Source organism: Loxodonta africana, chromosome 11, assembly GCF_030014295.1.
Source record: "Loxodonta africana isolate mLoxAfr1 chromosome 11, mLoxAfr1.hap2, whole genome shotgun sequence".
NCBI lineage: Eukaryota > Metazoa > Chordata > Mammalia > Proboscidea > Elephantidae > Loxodonta > Loxodonta africana.
Window position 1 is genome coordinate 61145676 of NC_087352.1, and position 20733 is coordinate 61166408.

At 39.6% G+C, this 20733-nt stretch overlaps 1 protein-coding gene and 1 pseudogene across 1 annotated transcript; one reads left to right on the top strand and one right to left on the bottom strand.

The window, feature by feature from the left end:
- The first annotated feature begins 240 nt into the window (after positions 1 to 240).
- On the top strand, positions 241 to 9679 carry ATP5F1A (ATP synthase F1 subunit alpha). Its single transcript, XM_010586744.2, has 12 exons — positions 241 to 369; positions 1597 to 1675; positions 2865 to 3034; positions 4844 to 5017; positions 5109 to 5275; positions 5644 to 5792; positions 6072 to 6223; positions 6323 to 6547; positions 7871 to 7978; positions 8101 to 8245; positions 8850 to 9000; positions 9457 to 9679. Exons 1-12 carry the CDS (start codon positions 310 to 312, stop codon positions 9536 to 9538), a joined length of 1662 nt encoding a protein of 553 aa, XP_010585046.1. The 5' UTR covers positions 241 to 309; the 3' UTR covers positions 9539 to 9679.
- A 4929-nt stretch (positions 9680 to 14608) lies between these two features.
- Positions 14609 to 15777, bottom strand: LOC104845596 (NEDD4 family-interacting protein 2-like; annotated as a pseudogene).
- Positions 15778 to 20733: the final 4956 nt, after the last annotated feature.

A 20733-nucleotide genomic window follows, 5' to 3' on the forward strand; every position in this document is an offset into this window, starting at 1 on the left:
CCCACGTGGTTGCGCAGGGCAACCACAAGGTCGATTCAAAAGACGAAAATTAATGTGTAACGAATGCCTGGGCCGAAGATTGCAAAGGTCTAACCACCGATTTTTAGGTTTTAAATCCGAAAATAATATTAAAAGCCCAAAATAACCTACCAAAAAGGCAGATTCCTTTGGGAGGGGGTGACAGCTAGGGGGCGGTGCTTCCGGGTCAGGTGGGCCGGCAGACTTGACCTTCCTCGTCGCTCGGCCATTTTGTCCCAGTCAGTCGGGAGGCTGCGCCTGTAGAGTTAGTGCCGGAGGAGAGTTGCAAAGATGCTGTCCGTGCGCGTTGCCGCGGCCCTGGCCCGCGCCCTTCCTCGGCGAGCCGGGCTGGTGAGCGACGGGACCGGCGGGAGGGAAGTGGCCCGCGAGGGCTGCAGCGAGCGGGTGGTGATGCGCTGGCTCGGGCGCTTTCTGCAAGGAGGGTGAGGGGCTATGGCGGGTGCCGCCATCTTGCCCCGGTGGCTGTCGCCCAAGTTGGGTGCGGCAGGGGGACCTCTTTTGCTCGCCACCCGTGCAGAAGGGTGTAGAGCTGTGGTGCAGGGGAGATAGTGACCTGGATGTTGCCCAGAGACGAGGTCGCGGGAGGATTGCGCTCTCCGACCGAGAGCTGCCCGAGAGGAGGCCTTGGCTGAAGGTCAGGACTTGGGCGCTAGATCCTACAGTCCTGCTCCGAAACCCCTAGACTTGTCCCCGCTGATTCTTCGGGACTCGCCCCGCTGAAGGTCAGCAGACCGTTGCCCTTTCCTGTCGAAGCGACTAAGGAGAGCCTGACATTGTATGAAGGTCAGCAGGCCCAGGTATTCACCTCTGTCTGGAGGTCGGTGCAGAGGAAAGGGATAAATGAAGGTGGTTTTTTGAATTCTGAAGTAGGCGACTTCTAAGTGCTGAATTCTGAAACGACTGCTTTGTAAAAACATGGTGCAGGTGCAGAGAATCAGTTCATGTGCCCGATATAGTGACAGCAATGAAGCTGGTTTTTAGATTGTCTCAATCTGGCAGAAAGAAGATTGTGCCTTGTGGCACTTTGGCATGTTTAAAAGATTTAGACTTTGAGTTGCCCACCTGGTATTTTGAGGAATTGTTAGACAGTGATTGAGAACTCCACAAGTAAAACAAACTGTAATTGAAAAATGTCTGTAAAGGTCATTGCCTTTCCTTGTAACCTCTCCTTGATGTTAAGAACATAAAAAGGCTTATATTGAAACAAAATACAAAAGCATAGAAATAAAAGATACATTTATATTTACATATTTTTTCATCTTAAAATTAATCTCAATCTGCAAGATTAAATAAATTCACTGGCTGTTTTGCTACTCTGACACAGTCGTTGGTAGCATAGTGGTTTTCTGTAGTAGAAGTCTTTTTAACAATTTTAATTTTTCCAACCTTGAGGCCTATTTTACTGGACGAGTTCTCAATCACTGTCTAATAGTTTCTCAGTTATCAGAATATCTCACTGATAATTTGATCAAACTAAGTCTGCATTTGATTAAGCTTGTCAGTTATATAAAGAATTTTCTTTAAAATTCAATTTTTTAAGAAATGTTTTTGCACTAGGTCTCCAGAAATGCTTTTGGGTCGTCCTTCATTGCTGCAAGGAACCTCCATGCTTCTAACACTTGTCTTCAGAAGACTGGTAAGTTTTTATTTCTGAGTCTGCAACCTTACTTATTTTTAAGTCTGCTTTGTTATTATATGAAGACAGATTACAACAGTTATGTAGCTGTTGCGGGTTTTTTTCACTTGTTTAGTGGCATCATATTATTAAGTAGTTATGATTTTAAATGTTGATAACATTTATATAGCATTGTCTGTACTAATGTAAAATGTAAGCGTATTTTCTAATTGCTTTTAGTTACTGGTGTTTATGAGCTCTGGTGGCACAGTGGTTAAAGAGTTTAGCTGCTAACCAAAAGATTGGCTGTTCGAACCTACCAGCCCCTCCTTGGAAACCTTATGGGGCAGTTCTACCGTAGGGTCACTGAGTGGGTATTGACCTGATGGCAGTGGGTTTGGCTTTTTGGTTAATTTATTTTCTCGTTTTTACTCACTTCGGAATCTCATATTCTTAACCTGTGATGTGCCATTTAACCCTGTCTTGATAAGTTCTTTTGTTTTAGTGAACATTATAGGTACTTTTTATGTTTTGGCTATTAATATGGCTTCTTTGTTCTGATAATGCTCTCTTGGTAAAAGCAGAAAGGACACACACCAGGTAGTGGGTACCTTTTCTGATCTATGAAGGGTTTTTTTTCCTGTCCCCAAAAGCTTTAGAAAAAAGTAATTTTTACCCTTAGGTTTTTCAGAGGCAATAACTGCTAATCTGCATCTGACTATCTAAATTTGCATGTTGCTGTGTGATAAGAGCAGTGCAGAGGTGAGTGTAGAAGGGTGCTGTAGGTTGGGGCATTGTTCTTGAGATGTGTGTTAGTGCTTTCTAAATCAATTTTTAAGTAAAAGTTAAAACTGTTGTCACTTGCTAAGATGAATATGAGTACGTTTTTGTCAAAAATTCAGGTTTCAACATAGATACAGATTCCTTAGAAATTAAACCAAACGAATAGGAAGTAGAGCATGTTTATTTTATGGGATCTGCTTAATTTTATTAGTTTCTTGTTTACATTCTGAATTTTTTTTTCTCAATCATTTGGACTTGTTTTCATAGTGGTAGGTATCCAACTTTTTTTAATAGAATCTTGTTTTATTTTAGAATGTAATTTGGTTCTTAGATTACAAAACCGTAGTTTTATGTTGTTGGGGAAAATAGGTTTTAAAAAGATCTTGGAGCTGGGTTATCTTTTAATGGAATTGTCCTCTCTCGATAGGCACTGCTGAGGTGTCCTCTATTCTTGAAGAGCGTATTCTTGGAGCTGATACTTCTGTTGACCTTGAAGAGACTGGGCGTGTCTTAAGTATTGGTGATGGCATCGCCCGAGTACATGGGCTGAGGAATGTTCAAGCAGAGGAAATGGTAGAGTTTTCTTCCGGACTAAAGGTAAATTATGAAATCAGATTTTGGGGGTTTTAAGATCAATGTGTTCTCATTTATTCTTTTAGTAATTTAAAGACTGTATCATATTTTTAACCTTAAATCTTGGCTTGCTTTAGCTTTTTTTGTCATTGTTGTAGATTACGAAATGATTAAATTTAGGGGTCTTGGTTAACCAGGTCTTTTACTCTGGGACTGATTTACGCAAAAGTCATAGCCACTGACCCCAAAACATAAAATTGAGTAAATCTTCACCCAAATTGAAAGAGGTTCAAGTCTGTTCTTTGTAGCTATTAAGATCATCTTGTATATAACCATTTGATAACTTCTGGTGGAAAGTTGAAAGTCAATGACTTTGTTTTTCTAGTAAGAGTAGGCCTATTTTTCTTGAAAGGTGAGTTAGCGAAGTAGCTAATAGAAGCTCTCTGATGATAAAAACCCACCTGGCTTTTAGATTGAACCTAGTCTGCCAGTGGGATGAGAAATAAAAGTTACAGGAGTTGTGGAGTCTCAGAGAAAGGCTAAGCATGATATCTGGATGTACTATCACTAAGCACATGGATAGAGGGAAAAATAGTTTCGATCCTCCAGGTAGTGTCCGCACAAAACCAAGCTCACTGCTGTCAAGTCGATTCCGACTCATGGCGTCCCCATAGGACAGAGTAGAGCTGCCTCATAGGATTTCCAAGGCTATAAATCTCACGGATGCAGACTGTCACATCTTTCTCCCACAGAGTGGCTGGTGGGTTCAAACCTCCGACCTTCTGATTAGCAGCCACATGTTTTAACCGCTATGCCACCAGGGCTTCTTGCCAGTATCCAGTATGAAAAAAGAACCACTTGAATGAAATAGCAGTTTGATGTGGAAGACTAGTTATAGCACCAAAAGTTTTATCGTTACCCATAAGGCCTTGGCCAAAAAATTAACCTCTCTCATCTTCATTGTCTACATCTTTGAAAGATGAGATTGAAGTAGATGAACTCCCAGTTCCCTTTTAGCTTTTAAGATCCAAGAGTCCGGGCCAGCGCTGTCCAATACGCTTTCTGCAGTGATTAGAATGTTTTGTATCTGTGCTGTTTTAATATGGTAGCTGTTATATGCCTGTGGCTTTTAAGTGCGTAAAGTGTGGCTAATGTGACTCAGGAACTGACTTTAATTTTTAAAATTTGACTTATTTTTAAATAATTTAAATTTAAATAGCCAAATGTGAGTAGTGTTTGTTATATTGAGCAGTATAGGTTAGGGCTAAGTTTTTACACCTGCAGCGATGTACTATGATATTCCTCTGAGTTTCATAACTTTTCAAACTCTGTATTCCTGGGATAGCCTTTTTACTTTCTACTAACCTAATGAGTACAAATTCCGACTGGATAATTTTATAGACTGTTTATGGAGCCTCCCATAGATAAAAAGATGTAAATCGATTCTGTCTTAAAATTGTTGTTTGACCCTGATCACTTTATTTCATACAGATCACCCAGTTCAAAAGCTGTAGCCAAAGGAGATATAGTGGAAAAAAACTTAACCTATATAATTTGTTTGCATCTTTTAGTTCTTTGAGGATGTGATAATGGGCATGTTAGGCTTATTATAATCCTATAAGCCTTAAGATGATTCAAGGGAACATGTGACTCTTTAAGAAATCTTAACCAAAGAAAGCAGTTTGTTAGTTAGAAAAATACACAGAGTAAACTAGATGAAAGAGGCAATACTTTTTAATCTTTTTTTTATAGCTATTTTCATACCATGTAGTGTTGGTATACAGGGAGGAGTGGCACTCAAGCTTCATTGGTGTTCAACTGTGTCTTGTATAGGGCATGTCTCTGAACTTGGAACCTGACAATGTTGGTGTTGTCGTGTTTGGAAATGATAAACTAATTAAGGAAGGAGATATCGTGAAGCGGACAGGAGCCATTGTGGACGTCCCAGTTGGTGAGGAACTGCTGGGTCGTGTAGTAGATGCGCTTGGCAATGCCATTGATGGAAAGGTAGGTAGAGAATTTATTCGATGCGGTCGTAGCTTCTAACAAACATCAAACCCAATTAATCTGTGGATTCCTTTCTTTGTTTTTCCCACAGGGTCCAATTGGTTCCAAGACCCGTAGGCGAGTTGGGCTGAAAGCCCCTGGAATCATTCCTCGAATCTCTGTACGTGAACCAATGCAAACTGGCATTAAGGCTGTGGATAGTTTGGTGCCGATTGGTCGTGGTCAGCGTGAACTGATTATTGGTGACCGACAGACTGGGTAAAGTCTCAATAGCATGTTAAAAGTTGTAGCTAAAATTTACTCTATGGAAAGATGACTTTTTAGGCATGGAATTGTGCTTTGGATATGGTAGGGAGAGTAGAATGTGTTAAAAGGATTAAAACCAGTTGCTGGCCAGTCAGTTCTGACTCACGGTGACTCCATGGGCTTTTCAATGACTTGATTTTTTGGAAATAGATTGCCATGCCTTTCTTCTGAGGTGGACTTGAACTGACAAACTTGTTAGCAGCAGAGCGCTTAACCAGTTGTACAGTTAATCCTTTTATGAGGTTAGTGGTAGTAGAATTTGGGTTGGGAAATATTTCGTAGTATTTAATATCTTTTATATTTACTTTCTCATTTTAAAGCAAGACATCAATTGCTATTGACACAATCATTAACCAGAAACGCTTCAATGATGGAACTGATGAAAAGAAGAAGCTGTACTGTATCTACGTTGCTATTGGTCAGAAGAGATCCACTGTTGCCCAGTTGGTGAAGAGACTGACAGATGCAGGTATTGAGAACTTTAGTCCCATTGCTGTTATCTTAAGTTCTTGTGCTGCTAATTAAGACTGATTTTAATTACTCCCTGATGAACTGGATTTTCTGTAAATGTAAAAAAAAATACAAAACAAGTTTGAAGATTTTGTCAGTTTCTTTAAAGTAGAAGCTCTTTGACTGTGGTTAATTCTTCGTGGTAAAGCTTTTTAGCACTTAGATAATTTTTATTATGGTAGCCTCTTAGTTAAAATCACAGTATTGATAATCTTGTAAAACTTCATTTTCTCCTCAGATGCCATGAAGTACACCATTGTGGTTTCAGCCACTGCTTCTGATGCGGCCCCACTTCAGTACCTGGCTCCCTATTCTGGCTGTTCTATGGGAGAGTATTTTAGGGATAATGGCAAGCACGCTTTGATCATCTATGATGACTTATCCAAACAGGTGAAAAAAAATGTATTTGTAGAATCTGTTTATATGTTTGCACTAAATTGAAAGCTTTTGTCTGATAGGCGAACTTCACAACCCTTTTCTCTACTGTAGGCTGTGGCTTACCGTCAGATGTCTCTGTTGCTCCGCCGACCTCCTGGCCGTGAGGCCTATCCTGGCGATGTGTTCTATCTACACTCCCGCCTGCTGGAGAGAGCAGCCAAAATGAATGACGCTTTTGGTGGTGGCTCCTTGACAGCTTTACCAGTCATAGAAACACAAGCTGGTGATGTGTCTGCCTATATTCCAACGAATGTCATTTCCATTACTGACGGACAGGTATCATTTTAGTGATTGAGGGCAATAGCTTTGGATGATTTCAGTGTTGTTTCAGATTAATGGTTATGAACTAATTTGTTAAACGCCCCCCCCCCCCTTTTTTAAACAGTGTTGTTTTTTTGGTGAAAGTTTACATAGCGAATTAGATTCCCTTTCAGCAATTTCTGTATATATTGTTCAGTGGCATTGCTTACGTTTTTCACAGTGTGTCAGCATTCTCATTTGTATTCTGATTGTTCCATTTCCATTAATCTAGGCACCCTGCCTCCCACATTCTCATCTTTGCTTTGGGATAACTTGCTGACCTTTCCAGTCTCACATAGATGATTATTTTTTTTAAAGGAGCAGAGTACTCACGGGTGATATTTATTTCATGACCCAAGCTGTTAATTTAGCTGAAAGGTGACCTCTGGGAGTGGTTTCAGTTTAAAGGGTATCTCAGGGTGTTAGTCTTGGGGTTCCTCTAGTCTCAACCCATCAAGTAAGTCTGGCCTTTTTGGGATTTTGAGTTTTGTCCTCATTTATCTCACATTCAATCCAGGACCATCTGTCGTATCTTTGGTCAGAACTGTCGGTGGTGATAGCTGGATACCATCTATTTATTTTGGTCTCAGGGTAGATGAGGACATGGTTCATGGAGACTTTTATTAGGTTCATAGACTAGTTTCTTGAGTCTTTGGTTTCCTTCTTTCTCTTTTGCTCTGAACAAGTAGAGATCTCATCTTACTTTTTATTATAGAAAATTTCAAATACGTGTAAAAGGAGAAAGTAGTATAACAAAACTTCACACATCTTGCCCAATTATCAGTTTATAGCCTAATGTACTTCATTTTTGTTTTACTTACACCTATTCTCTGCCCTCACTTCCAAGATAATTTTGAAAGAAATCCTTGAGATCATATCTCTTCATGTGTATATATCTCAGTATAAGTGTTATTTTCTCTCATGCTGTGTATGTTTCCTAATCTCAGCAATAAGATACGTATGTCAATTTGGGTTGTGGAAGACTTGGAAGGCCCTTTAGTATAAGAGGAAACCTTGGTGGCTTAATGGTTAAGAGCTGCGTCCACTAACCAAAAGGTCAGCAGTTCGAATCCACCAGGGGCTCCTTGGAAACCAAACGAGGCAGCTCTCCTCTGTCCTGTAGGGTCACTATGAGTCAGAATCGACTTGACAGCAACGGGTTTGGTTTTTAGTGTAAGACGACAATTAGTATTTTTTCTCAGAGGTTTTGGGCTTACTTTTTTTGCACAGTGACTTAAATTTGAAAAAAGCTGATTTTTTTACTTCAGACTTTCTAGTGTGTGTATTCTTGTATTGTAGATCTTCTTGGAAACAGAATTGTTCTACAAAGGTATCCGTCCTGCCATTAATGTTGGCTTGTCTGTGTCCCGTGTCGGGTCTGCAGCGCAAACCAGGGCCATGAAGCAGGTAATTTTGCATCAGTTTGGCAGGGAGGGGATATCATTAGATTAAAATCTTAAAATATATGGGTTTTATTTGTAGAATATTTTGTACCCTTGAGGTAAGTTCCAGCAATTTCTGTATCCCAGGTGGCAGGTACCATGAAGCTGGAATTGGCACAGTACCGTGAGGTGGCTGCTTTTGCCCAGTTCGGTTCCGACCTTGATGCTGCCACTCAACAACTCCTGAGTCGTGGTGTGCGTCTGACGGAGTTGCTGAAGCAAGGACAGTATGGTGAGTTGTACTTTGTTTGGTTGTGCTCCTTCTGTATGTTAAGGTCTGGGAATACCACAGAGTTCCCTGTAAGCCATAATACACGCTGTTAATCTTTCATTAAAGGTGTTACTTTTTGAATGCCAATGATTGCTATTTTACTCAAAGTACATTCCTTATCACCATTTGAATGTAAAGTCTGTGAACTTAATAACCAGGAAAAATGATTAAGAATATTGAACAACTTCCTTTCAGAATTAAGACCTATATTCCCTCCCTACCCCCAGCTATATGACTAAGGAATTTGGCAGAATTAAAAGGATTTTAGTGTGTTTGTTTCGTCATAAAATGTTAGCAAATTATTTATACCCCAAACAATATAAGCACTGCCAGATTATAAAGAGTACTTACCAGGATATGCCCAAAGATTACACATCAAGGCTTGCAGATACACAGAAAAACTATTTCGTGGGAGGGAGTGTTACTGTAGAGTTTTGGGTTGCTCAGAAGGTGAGAGTAGGTGATGGTAGGGCCATGTTAGTATTTGGAAGAGAAGGGAAATTCCTCTGACAGTGGTACAGTGGCACTTATTTGAGCAAGTCACTTGACATTCTTTTTTTTTCAGCTCCCATGGCTATTGAGGAACAAGTGGCTGTCATCTATGCTGGTGTAAGGGGGTACCTTGATAAACTAGAGCCCAGCAAGATCACAAAGTTTGAGAATGCTTTCTTGTCTCATGTCATCAGCCAGCACCAGGCCCTGTTGGGCACTATCAGGTATAAACACAATTGACACATGCTTTTTTTTTTTTTAATTGTGCATTAGGTAAAAGTTTACAGCTTGTTAATTTCTCATACAAAAATTTATGCACATATTATGTGACCCTAGTTGCAGTCCCTGTAATGTGACAGCACACTCCCCCTTTCCATCCAGGTTTCCTGTGTCCATCCAACTCGCTCTTGTTCCTTCCTGTCTTCTCATTCTGTCTCCTTACAGGAGCCACCCATTTGGTCTTATGTACCTGCTTGAACTAAGAAGCACACTCTGCATGAATATTTTATGTTTTATAGTCCAGTCTAATTTTTGAAGAGTGGGCTTGACATACTCTTTTTGTAAACAGTTAAAAAGTTTTAAGTCTTGTTAGAATTCTTTTGAACAGTAAGGTTAGGCTATTTACAGTGATTGAATTTTTTCCAGGTCAGAACTAACAATCTGTGTTCATTTCTATCTAGGACTGATGGAAAGATATCAGAACAGTCAGATGCAAAGCTGAAAGAGATTGTAACAAACTTCTTGGCTGGATTTGAAGCTTAAACTCCTGTGGATTCATATCAGATACTAGTTTGGTTTTGTCATTGTTGCTTCTCGTAATCAGTTTTATTTGTAAAAGGATTATCCGTGTCCTTGATGTACAGAAATCACGTTAAAAATAAAGGTTCCATATGGCTTGGTGGTTTTCTGTAGTTAGCGTGATTCTTCAAAAGAACTAACGTTACTTTGAGAAATGGATAATCGTGCTTCTTAGCTTATTTTTCTTGAATATTGGTGTGATCGACAAGACTAGATAATTCAAGGCCAAGATCTTTACAAGACGCTGGAGTTTAAAAAAAAAAAAATTGTTGGGAATACGTATGTAGCAGAACATACTCAACAATTTCTACAGGTACAATTCAGTGACACCGATTACATTCTTTGAGTTGTGTGACCATTCTCACCCTCTTATTCCAAGTTGTTCCTCCCCATTAACATAAACTAACCACCCCCTTATCTAACCTTTCAAGTTGCTAATGTCAATTTGATCCCATATAGATCTTAAAAGAGCACAATGCTCAAGGCTGACATTCTTTGCTAGTTAAGCTAAACTATTTGGAAGACAGACCCTACAGCGCTTAACGATTGGTTAAAGAGACGTTCAGAAACTGGAATACTGGATGTATGTGGCAAAGTTCACATTTGATAATATTGAGCCTGGTTGTTTTCCTGCCCAGAAGACTTAACCTGTGTAAAGGAGTCCTGTAGGCAAGAAAAATTCTCAAGGAAGGAAATGAGAAAATTGCCAGGTGAAGCGTGAAAAATTAGAAAAACTGAGAATGGATAGAATTATGAAAACAACATCTCATATTTGTGTAGTTTCACTTCAACCTTTCCTAAACAGTTTTTAAACTATAAATTGATCAGTATTAATGGTTAGTGTGTGAAATCACAAAGATAACTTTTCTACCAAGAGTTTTAAAAGCTTATCTTCGTGATCTCAGAGTTTAATCCATCTGAAGTTTGTGTGTGTGTGTGTGTGTGTGTAGAGGTCAGAAATCCATTTTCCATATGCCTATCCAATTTTTGAGCTCCATTTCACACCCGGCCATAATTGCTCTTTCCTCACTTGCCATGACACCCCTATCATTGAAGTTTCGCCCATGTCTGAGCCTCCTCGCTCTAGTCTGTCCATTTTTAAATTGTTTTAGTTAATACATGTACATAATAGTATGAAGATTTAGGAAGTCTGACAAGGCTGTTCCTGTATAACTGCAATCCCTTGGGTATCCCCAACTTCTTCCTATTCTCCGAAACGACCTATGGCCCTTTGTTGCGTCATTTACCTCCTTATTACTGTTGCTGTTGTGCTACTTGAATTTTAGGTGATATACAATCTCAATTTGACCAACTGAATGATGAGAACCTCTCGTGTGCAAACACTAAACACCATGCCATAAACACGCTTCTCTATTAACCCGTTGTCCCGGTATGAACAGATTAGGATTTGGGGTAAAGCTATTCACGATTGTAATTTCCTAGACCTTAAATGCTGTTTTCAGCAAAGCTATGTGATATCACTAATTCAACCCCAATCTCTTAAAGTTGTCTGAATGTTCAAACATATCAGGCATGCTATCAATGGCATTTTGAAGATGTTTCTCAGAGCCATCTGGGCTCGTGGCTCTCCTGGTGGGCAGGTATACTCTACCGTGCTGGAGCACTAATGTTATAATTGAAGGCCAAAGCTGTTTGAATTACTGATCCCTTATGTCTGGAAAGACTCCAAGAGAGAGAAAAACATTTTCACAGGAAAATACTTTTATATACCCTAACCAGAAAGACATAATATTCGGGAATTGGTCAGGACAAAATCCTGAATTTTCAAAAATTTTTACCATGCGTTTGAATAATTCCTCACCTCTTTTGTCTTAATTGTTTATTCAGATCAACCCCTGTGTTTAATAATCAAACTGTGTTATTAAGGTGTATATGTAAGGAGAAACAAGGGAAGTAGAGTCAGGCTTTCAGTCCCTTGTTGCAAACTGCAACTAATCTGGACTGCAGAACACAAGTCGGCAGAACACAAGTCGGCAGTGAGGCATCTCTGAGGGGGGTCTCCAGTCCAGTCTCAGGAGTGGTCACACCCCCCCCTCCCTATTTGCAGCTTTGGACAGGAGTCAAGAATGCAATGAGTCTATCAGAATATAGAGCCATCCACAGCTCTTCTAGGCACCCCCATGACAGAACAAATTCGTTCCCTTCGGCATCTTTAGGTGACCCATATGGTCCAGCCAGCTACACATGATGTTTTCATAGTTTATGGCCCCACAGAGGAGCATCTTAGACCTGCAGTCATCCCGGGGTCTGAGTTCAAGTTCTGTTCATTGAGCCTTTGCTTGCCTTCAGTTTGATACCGCTGGTGCTGTTCTCCAAAACCGTAGCAGTGTCAGGTTTCAGCTTAAAGTCAGGTCCTGGCAATAAGCATCTGTAAATTCAAGATTCCAGGAAAGCCAATGACTTTTTTCTGCAGTAGCAAAGCTGAAACTCTGCAGGGCCAGCCAGCTGTGTTCCAAGTCCAAGTGATAAGCAAGGCTTTCTTAGGCCTTTTTACCTTGTCAGTCTGAGTCCTAATTGAACCACTCAAAAATATGCACATCAGCCTGGAAAACCATCAGTCTCTAAGAATCAGACACCTGATTTTATCAGAGCTCATTTTTTTTTTCATTAGCAAGCGAGCTACTCTGGACAGCTGCTTTGTACAACTCCAGAAGTGTATTTCAGTCTGGAGGTTGCTTCTCTTTTCGTGTTGGCTCTCCTCCCTGCCCCTGAGAGGTTCCCACAGGCAAAAATCATAGTAAAAACATTCGTTACAGAGACTTGTTCTGTTTAAAATTTAAATTTAAACTCAGAGTTTAAATTTCAACTGGCCACTGGCAGCAAAAGCAAGGAAAGCTATGTGCCACTAAACTTTTTTTTTTATGAAGCATAATAAATTTTATTTTTAAGAAATGGAAAAATGTCCCTGAACAGTTAGATGTACCTTTTAGTAGTAGTCACTAATAAACAAGCAATTTTATGTCTTATATGGCTGTATTAAATGATTTTTAAGTTTAAAAGATGATAAATTGCCACCATTTTTAACACTGGCATTCAAAAGGGAGAGATAACTGAAAACAAACAAATGAGATACAAAATGATTTGCCAGATGCAAACACAGTAGCTTATGAACGTAGATTCCAGTTGTAATTATGGTCACTACGTTCTATTTTTAATCTCCCTCCCCCCCTCAATATTACACACCCTACCCCTAAACAAATGCACATATTTCCGTAACTGGAAAACAAATTTTGCATATCTCAATTTAGAGTATGATTTTTACAAGTTAATCCTATTATCATAAAGCAAGAAGCTATTAATAGTAAAAGTTTTTATTTGCTAAACTTAAACATTTAAAGGAAAATTATTACGATGACATTGAAATACTTTTATTGGCTTTTTAAAAGGCAATTGCAAATGAGAATAACTTGTTTATAGAGAATTAATTTTAAAAAATGTCCTTAAATGAAATAAATATAATATCTAATACAATCTCTTTCTGCAAGAATCTCTAAGATGGGCTATGCTGAAAACTAAGCTCCCCATCTGAGAATCCCCAGAAGTGGTATACCCTTAAAAAAAAAAAACAAACTTTTTTTCCTTATAAAGGACATTTGGTACACTCACATTTTCTTAAAATGTGTTCTAAAACAATCTATATTTTTAACACCCAAATTTTGTGTATATATTGAGTTCATTTAATTGAAAATTAATGAAAAGGTATCTAGATACAATTTCTAAGAAAACAATGGAGACGTTTAACTCATGGTTATTTGCAGAACAAATTTTGCTGAATAATGTAAAAATCATGGTCGAAATCTGACAAAAGCTTTCTAATAATTGGCACTCTAGATTTCAATAAACTTTATATATAACAAAGGGTGTTTTCTGTGCAGAGTTACTAGATAAACCTAAGAGCCAGAAACTAAAGCATTCGACTTGGTTAATAGTTTCGTATTTATTATATTAAATGTCAGGTTAGAAGTCAATGGCACTAACAAGCTGAAGACCATTATTCAACTCTTTCAATTACATCAAACACTGATTAACCAAATGTGACTGGATTTTACTGTTATGGACTTTATGGTTATTTCAAGTATACGCAAATCTTTTAAATGAATACCTATGCCAATATGCAAAACAAATGAAATATAAATATTTAAGAGAATGAACAGAAATAGCTTTTAAGCATAAGCCACCCTGCTGTGACCCCAGTACTCCCCAGCATGTTTTCTCCTTTTTCAAAATGAGTGACTGACAGCTTGACATAACTAAGGCCATGTTGAATCCACAAGTTTTTCTCCTTCCTCTGTCTACCTCCTTCACATACCTCGGTTAATGACTTTGTTTTGACCTAATGTTAATGTCTTTGTTTTAATCTGACGCAGATAACTTTGTTTTGTTCTGACAACCTGTGACTTACCCCCCCCAAACCAGAATCCAGATGTTTGATATGTATATCTTTAGCTTGATAAGAGATGTCTGGCATGTGTCTCTTTAGTCTGATAGTCTTTTGTCACCATCTTGTAATGCATAACTCCTCTGGCCATGCTGTCTGCTGACTACAAAGACACTTCTAACCCTTGTAAGATTCTATATAAGCTCTAATGTTAAATTGCTCTTTGGGACTCCACAGAGACAGCCTGTGTTGCTGCTTAGTCCCCGGTGAGGTATACATCTCCCTAATAAACTGTCTCACTCTTTCTGACTTGGAGTATGTTTTGTTGGCTCAACTGCTCCAGGGCACGGACCCTAATTGGGTAACACTGCCATTTGATTTTGAAGCTGTATCTTTTCACTAATTTTTCTTCTGTTATGAGTAGTCTTCTATCCTATTAAAATTATAGGCTTACGGATCATCTGGAAATTTCACATTGGTATAGGAAACCCTGGCGGTGTAGTGGTTCGGTGCTACGGCTGCTAACCAAAGGGTTGGCAGTTCGAATCCGCCAGGTGCTCCTTGGAAACTCTATGGGGCAGTTCTACTCTGTCCTATAGTGTCACTATGAGTCGGAATCGACTCGATGACACTGGGTTTGGTTTGTTTTTTTTTGGTTTATAGGAAAGGAATGTCTGGTCAATGCAGTCTTTATAAGAAGAAATACCTTGTTCTGTGAGCAGCTGCCATACTTTCAGACATGTTTCTTCTCACTTTTAGATAATTGAACAAATCCTCTGAAGAAAAGGAGTAGGCCAAGTACAAGAAATATCCACCAAAGCCAATACTGCCCATTGAAACATCCAGTAAAATAATCAGAAAACCTGACAATAAGGATCCATTTGATCAATAAAAGGCCAAATCCACAGACAGCACCATACCTTCTAGCTACGGTATTGGTTATACAGAAGGTTAAACAAAATCTAAGCCAGTTGAAAATAAATGCCATGAAAAACACCAGCATGAAGATGCCATCATTACCCACTCTAAGCTGATTGGCATCCCCGAAGCCACCTCTTGGTGAACGTTCTTCCTCCCGAATTCTTCGAGGTATTTCTGCTGCCGCAGCTGCCATTGCAGCAGCTTTGGCTTTCTCAGCTTTGTCCTCTGTAGGAAGAGAGGTAGCAACACTGTAGGGAGGTGGAACAGGATAAAAGTCACTGTAAGCTTCTGTATGTGAAGTAGGTACTTCTACAGTAACAGCACCATCAGGTGGAGAAGAGTCAGTTTCAAGCACTGGTGTTGAAGGAGCAGTCTGTACGGTCTGTAGGGTTGGGTTTGAAGTTGATGGTTGCTCTGTAGCAGATGATTCCGAATTACCCTCTTCATTGTGAAGCACCTAGTAGCTTCAAGTGCCCAGCTGGCGGAGATCATCTTGCCCGACTTGGAATCCAGCTTCCGAGCAGGTGAGTTCTCTCGGAGCTCAGCACCCCCACTAAATTTTTTTTTTTTTTGGCAGCTTTCCAGATCCACGTAATCCCTCTAGCATTTATGAAATGACAAGCATATAACATTTTACATCAATTTTTATCATACATCCAGAAGTACAGTGAAACCTGTGAGAGCCAGAACTCAGCAGGACTGCCTTGTTTTTCCTGGTCTCACAAGTTTTCTGCCTTCGACAGAGTGCAGTCTTACTACTTTTCTATCGCTCTTTATTAGTGGAAAATATTGGAGTTTTCCTTCTCCGACAATCCAGTTTCCAACTTACCCAGTCTCTGGCTTTCACAGGTTTTACTGTTAGACCCACAAAATGCGAAGCCATTTTTTTAGAAGTCTTCTTTTTGTTCCTCGTTGCAAATTTACTCGAACCCCTTGCAGAAAATTCAGCCTTTACAGGGTTGACATTACAGCTGTTGGCAATGCTCCTTGCTGGAAAGCAAGGGAGGCGGGCGTATGAGGGACATGCGTGCACAGCATCAACTAGGCTCAAAAAATGCTGGAGTGGTTGTTTCATTTGTCTTTTTTCTCTGATTTATATAAACCGTCGCTTCAGCCATGGGAACTGATTTAACCTTTTTTCTTCCACATGGGGGAGACAGCAACACAAACTTTGAACATTTTTGGCCCATCCAAAGCTCACCTTTTGGCAAGCTTAGGCCCTTTCTCTGCTCACCTAGAGGAGAGAACAAAAACCAAAGGCATCACCTTGGAGGAGCCTTCTTCCCCTCCATTTAGCCACAGGGAAACCCTGGTGGCGTAGTGGTCAAGAGGTACGGCTGCTAGTCAAAAGATCAGCAGTTTGAATCCATCGGGTGCTCCTTGGAAGCCTCATGGGGCAGTTCTGCCCTGTCCTATAGGGTCACTATGAGTCGGAATTGACTCGACACAACGGGTTTGGTTTTTTGGTTTTTTTAACCAAAGAGATCCCAAGAGCCAATTCTCCTGGGGCTGGAACTATCATTTTTACCTTTTACCTTTTACAACACAGTAGTTCAGTAGCTGTTTCATACCTCAGTAGATACATTATCCCTAGTCCCTTCAACCTTCCTTTCTCCCAAACAATGCTTTTGCCAAATTTCAGTGAGTGAGTCAAACCCACTGCTGTTGAGTCAATTCCAACTCACAGCAACCCTATAGGACAGAATAGAACTGCCCCACAGGGTTTCCAAGGCTGTAATCTTCACGGAAGCAGACTGCCACAGCTTTCTCCTGGAGCAGCTGGTGGTTTCCAACTGCCAACCTCTTGGTTAGCAACCGAGCGCTTAGTCATCGTGCCATCGGGGCCCCTTTCAGTGAGTCAAGGTCCATCTCTAGTCAATTTTGTGTATGATATCAGTTAAAGTGTTTAAGTTCACTTTTTTCTTTCACATAGATACCCAATTCAGCCAATGTGATTTACTAAAAAGGCTACCCTTTCTCTACTAAACTGCAGGGGCACCTGTCTTATAAACCAATACCACCCTCTCTTAATAACTGTAGTTTTATAGTCATTCTTGATATCTAGAGGTTTTCAGTTCTCAGCTTTACTTTTCTTCAAAATTGCTTTGATTATTTTAAATTCTTTGTATTTACAAATAAATTTTAGAATCAGCTGGTCAATTTCTACATAAAAACCTACTAGGGTTTTAACTGGAACTGCCTTGGATCTATTTGGAAATACTTGACTTTGTAAAACCAATTTGTCTTCTAATCTATCACTATAGTATAGACCCTTGTTTAATTAGGGCTTCTTTGTTTTCTTTCATCATGTTTTATAGTTTTCTGCTCTCTGCTGCTTCCACACCATGGTCTCAGCTTTGCTAGGTTCTGTCCCTGGGTTCTTGCCTCACTTAAGCCTACCTGGCCAGCCCTCCTACCAGGTTTGCTCCTGCTCCCTTGAAGGGAAGGATCAGATTATGGGAATTGAAATAAAAATTGGTTCTGTTGTTGATGATCAGCTGGGAGAGAATTCATTGAATTCCCTGGCTATCTCTATCACTGTTCAATCTGTGAGATTACAAGAGAAATTTCCTTCTCTTGAGGTGCTTTCCTAAGTGGCAGGGCTGGTTCAGTGTAGCAGGATCTTCCTGCCCAAAGCCAAACCTGACACCCATTGGAAGTGTTAATGCTGTCATGGGTGTACTGGTTAATTTATGTGTCAACTTGGCTAGGCTACTGTACCCAGTTTTTGATCAAACACTAGATGTTTCTGTGAAGGTATGTTGTAGATGTAATTAACATTTACAATCAGTTGACTCTAAATAAAGGAGATTACCCTCAGTGATGTGGGTGGGCCTCATCTAATCAGTTGAAAGCCTTAAGGACAGGAACTGAGGCTTCTGAGAGAGAAGGATTCTGCCTCAAGGCTGTAATATAGATATCCTGCTGGAGTTTCCAGCCTGCCTGGCTTGTAAACTTGGACTTGCCAGCCCTCATAATCGTATGAGCCAATTCCTTAAAATAAACCTCTCTCTCTGTCCATGTGTATATATATACATATAATGTTTTGGGTTACGTATATGTGTATGTGTATCCTATTGGTTCTGTAGCCCCAGCCAACAGCTTGACTACAACTTCATGAGACACCCCAAGCCAGAATCACACAGCTCATGAGGTCAACCCTCAGAAACTGTATGAGATAATAAATGCTTGTTGTTTTCAGCTGGTAAATTTTGAAGTAATCTATTTCACAGCAATAGATAACTAATACAAGCTCGGTGGGATAATTTCTTTCTTTTTGAAGGCAGCTTAGGCTAGTAATGAGGGGATAGATAGGAAAGCTCCAAGGTTCTTACAATGATTGAAAAAGAACACACGTCTGTGTTTCATTCATATGTGTGTGGGGAAGAACGCAATGGAAGGAAATGCAAGAGAAAGCAACGGAAAAAAACCCACAAAGGGCATTAACAAATATAGCTGCACAAACATGAAAACTGGGTCAAAAAAACTAATTAAATGAAAATTCACTTAATTCAATTAAGCCATGGCTAGGCCATGAGAATACAGGACAAAACATTTTTGCAACAAAGATGATAAAATGGTTTGAAAGACAACAAGACTTCTATAGAAAAATAGGCAAAGGACAGAGACAATTTCCAAAAGAGGGCACAGCCTGAAAAACAAACATATGAGAAACCTGATCCAGTAGCAATCAGAGATACAAGTTAAAACCATAATAAGATACTTCCACTGATCACATTAAGAAGGATTATGACTGTTGCTATACAATGCTTTGAAAAGGCAGGGACAAGGGCATCCTGGTCCTCTGCTGAGAACATAGCTGATACCACTTTTCTGAAAAACAACCTGGCAAGATATTTCAAGAGCCTTAAAAATGTTTATATTCTCAGGGACCATGGTCTCGGGGAACATCTAGCTCAATTGGCCTAACCTAGTTTATAAAGAAAATGTTCTTTATTCTACTTTGGTGAGTACCATCTGGGGTCTTAAAAACTTGTGAGTGGCCATCTAGGAACTCCACTGGTCTCACTGCTTTGGGAGCAAGGAAGAATGAAGAAAATCTAAAGACACAAGGGAAAGATTAGTCCAAAGGACTAATGGAGCACATCTACCATGGCCTCCACCAGACTGAGTCCAGAACAACTAGATGGTGCCTGGCTACCACCACTGACTGCTCTGACAGGGATCACAATAGAGGGCCTCAGACAGAGCTGGAGAAAAATGTAGAACAAAATTCTAACTCAAAAAGAAAGACCAGACTTGTTGGCCTGACAGAGACTGGAGAAATCCTGAGAGCATGGCCTCAGGACATGCTTTGAGCTCAGTAATCAGGTCACTCCTGAGGTTCACCCTTCAGCCAGAGACTGAACAGGACCATAAAACAAAACAAGACTAAAGGGGTGCACCAGCCCTGGGACAGGGACTGGAAGGCAGGAGGGGACAGGAAAGCTGGTAATAGGGAACCCAGGGTTGAGAAGGGAGGGTGTTGACATGTCGTGGGGTTGTTAACTAATCTCATGCAACCATATGTATACTAACTAATGAGAAACTAGTTTGTTCTGTAAACCTTCATCTGAAGTTCAATAAAAAGAAAAGAAAAAAAAATGTTTATAGTCTTCGAGCATGTAATTCTACAATGAGAAATTTTAACAAAAATTTATATAAAAGATATTTATCATAGTAACATTTCTAAAAGCATTAGGAAAATGCTAAGTAAATTTTGGTATATCCACTTGATGGAAGACTGCAAAATCAAAAACTATACTGAAGAGTTTTCTTTTGAGTTTGTAATAAACTTATATGGTACAAGTTCAAAGGTCCAAAAGGGGTTAAGATGAAAAGTAGGTCCCTCCCTCCTCTGGGGCCCTGGTAGTGCAGTGGTTAAGAGCCTGGCTGCTAGCTAACCAAAAGGCTGGCAGTTTGCATCCACTAGCTGCTGCTCAGAAACCCTATTGGGGAAGTTCTGCTCTGTCCTATAGGGTCGCTGTGAGTTGGAATCAACTCTATGGGAACAGTTTTTTTTCTTCTGCCTATGTTCCCTAGTCACCGAAACCCCCTCCCCAAAGGAAACCACTAAAAACACCTGTGTATTTTTTTTTCCCCTCACCCAAATGGCAGAGTGTTTTGTATCTTTCTTTTTTTCACTTAATAATAATTCTTGGTGATTGTTCCATATCAACACATAAACAGCCTCTTCATTCCTTTTTTTAATGCTTGAATATTATTTCATTGTATAGATATATCACAATTTATTGAACTAGTTCTACACTGACGGACATTTGGTTGTTTCAAACCCTTTGCTACAGTGAGCATGCATCTATGAATAACTGTATACATATTTCAGTTTACACAGGTGAAGATGTATCTGAAGAGTAAATTCCTTGACATGGAATTGCTGGGTGAAAAGACAGGTACATTTTAAATATTATGGCATGCTCACATTTCTCTTCACAGAGGTTTTCCAGTTTTTATGTACAGGAATGTCTGTCTGCTCACACCAGGACCAGCACAGTGTGCTGTCAAAATTTTGTTAGGAAAAATATATTTCGTTACTTTAGAACAATGGTTATGAAATACTAAGTTTAAAAAGGAAGACTCATATTTTTACATGCAGTAAGAACTGAACTATACAACCTGTTTTTAATTTGAAGAGACTATACCCTGTAAAAACTTTTTTTTGTTTTTACGGGTTTATGCCAAAACAGTAGCAGTGGTTATCGTAAATTGTCCTGGTTATTTAATTTCATTATTTTATAATTGCTGTGATAGTATTACTTATCTTTGTTACTAAATATCTCCCAAATTGATTATAGAATTTCAGATGTAGTACACATTTTAC

Coding starts and splice junctions, on each gene's coding strand:
- ATP5F1A (XM_010586744.2), top strand. CDS start 310: ATGCTGTCCGTGCGCGTTGCCGCGGCCCTGGCCCGCGCCCTTCCTCGG. Junction 3,035..4,843: donor AGTTTTCTTCCGGACTAAAG/GTAAATTATGAA, acceptor TGTCTTGTATAG/GGCATGTCTCTGAACTTGGA. Junction 5,793..6,071: donor GAAGAGACTGACAGATGCAG/GTATTGAGAACT, acceptor TTTTCTCCTCAG/ATGCCATGAAGTACACCATT.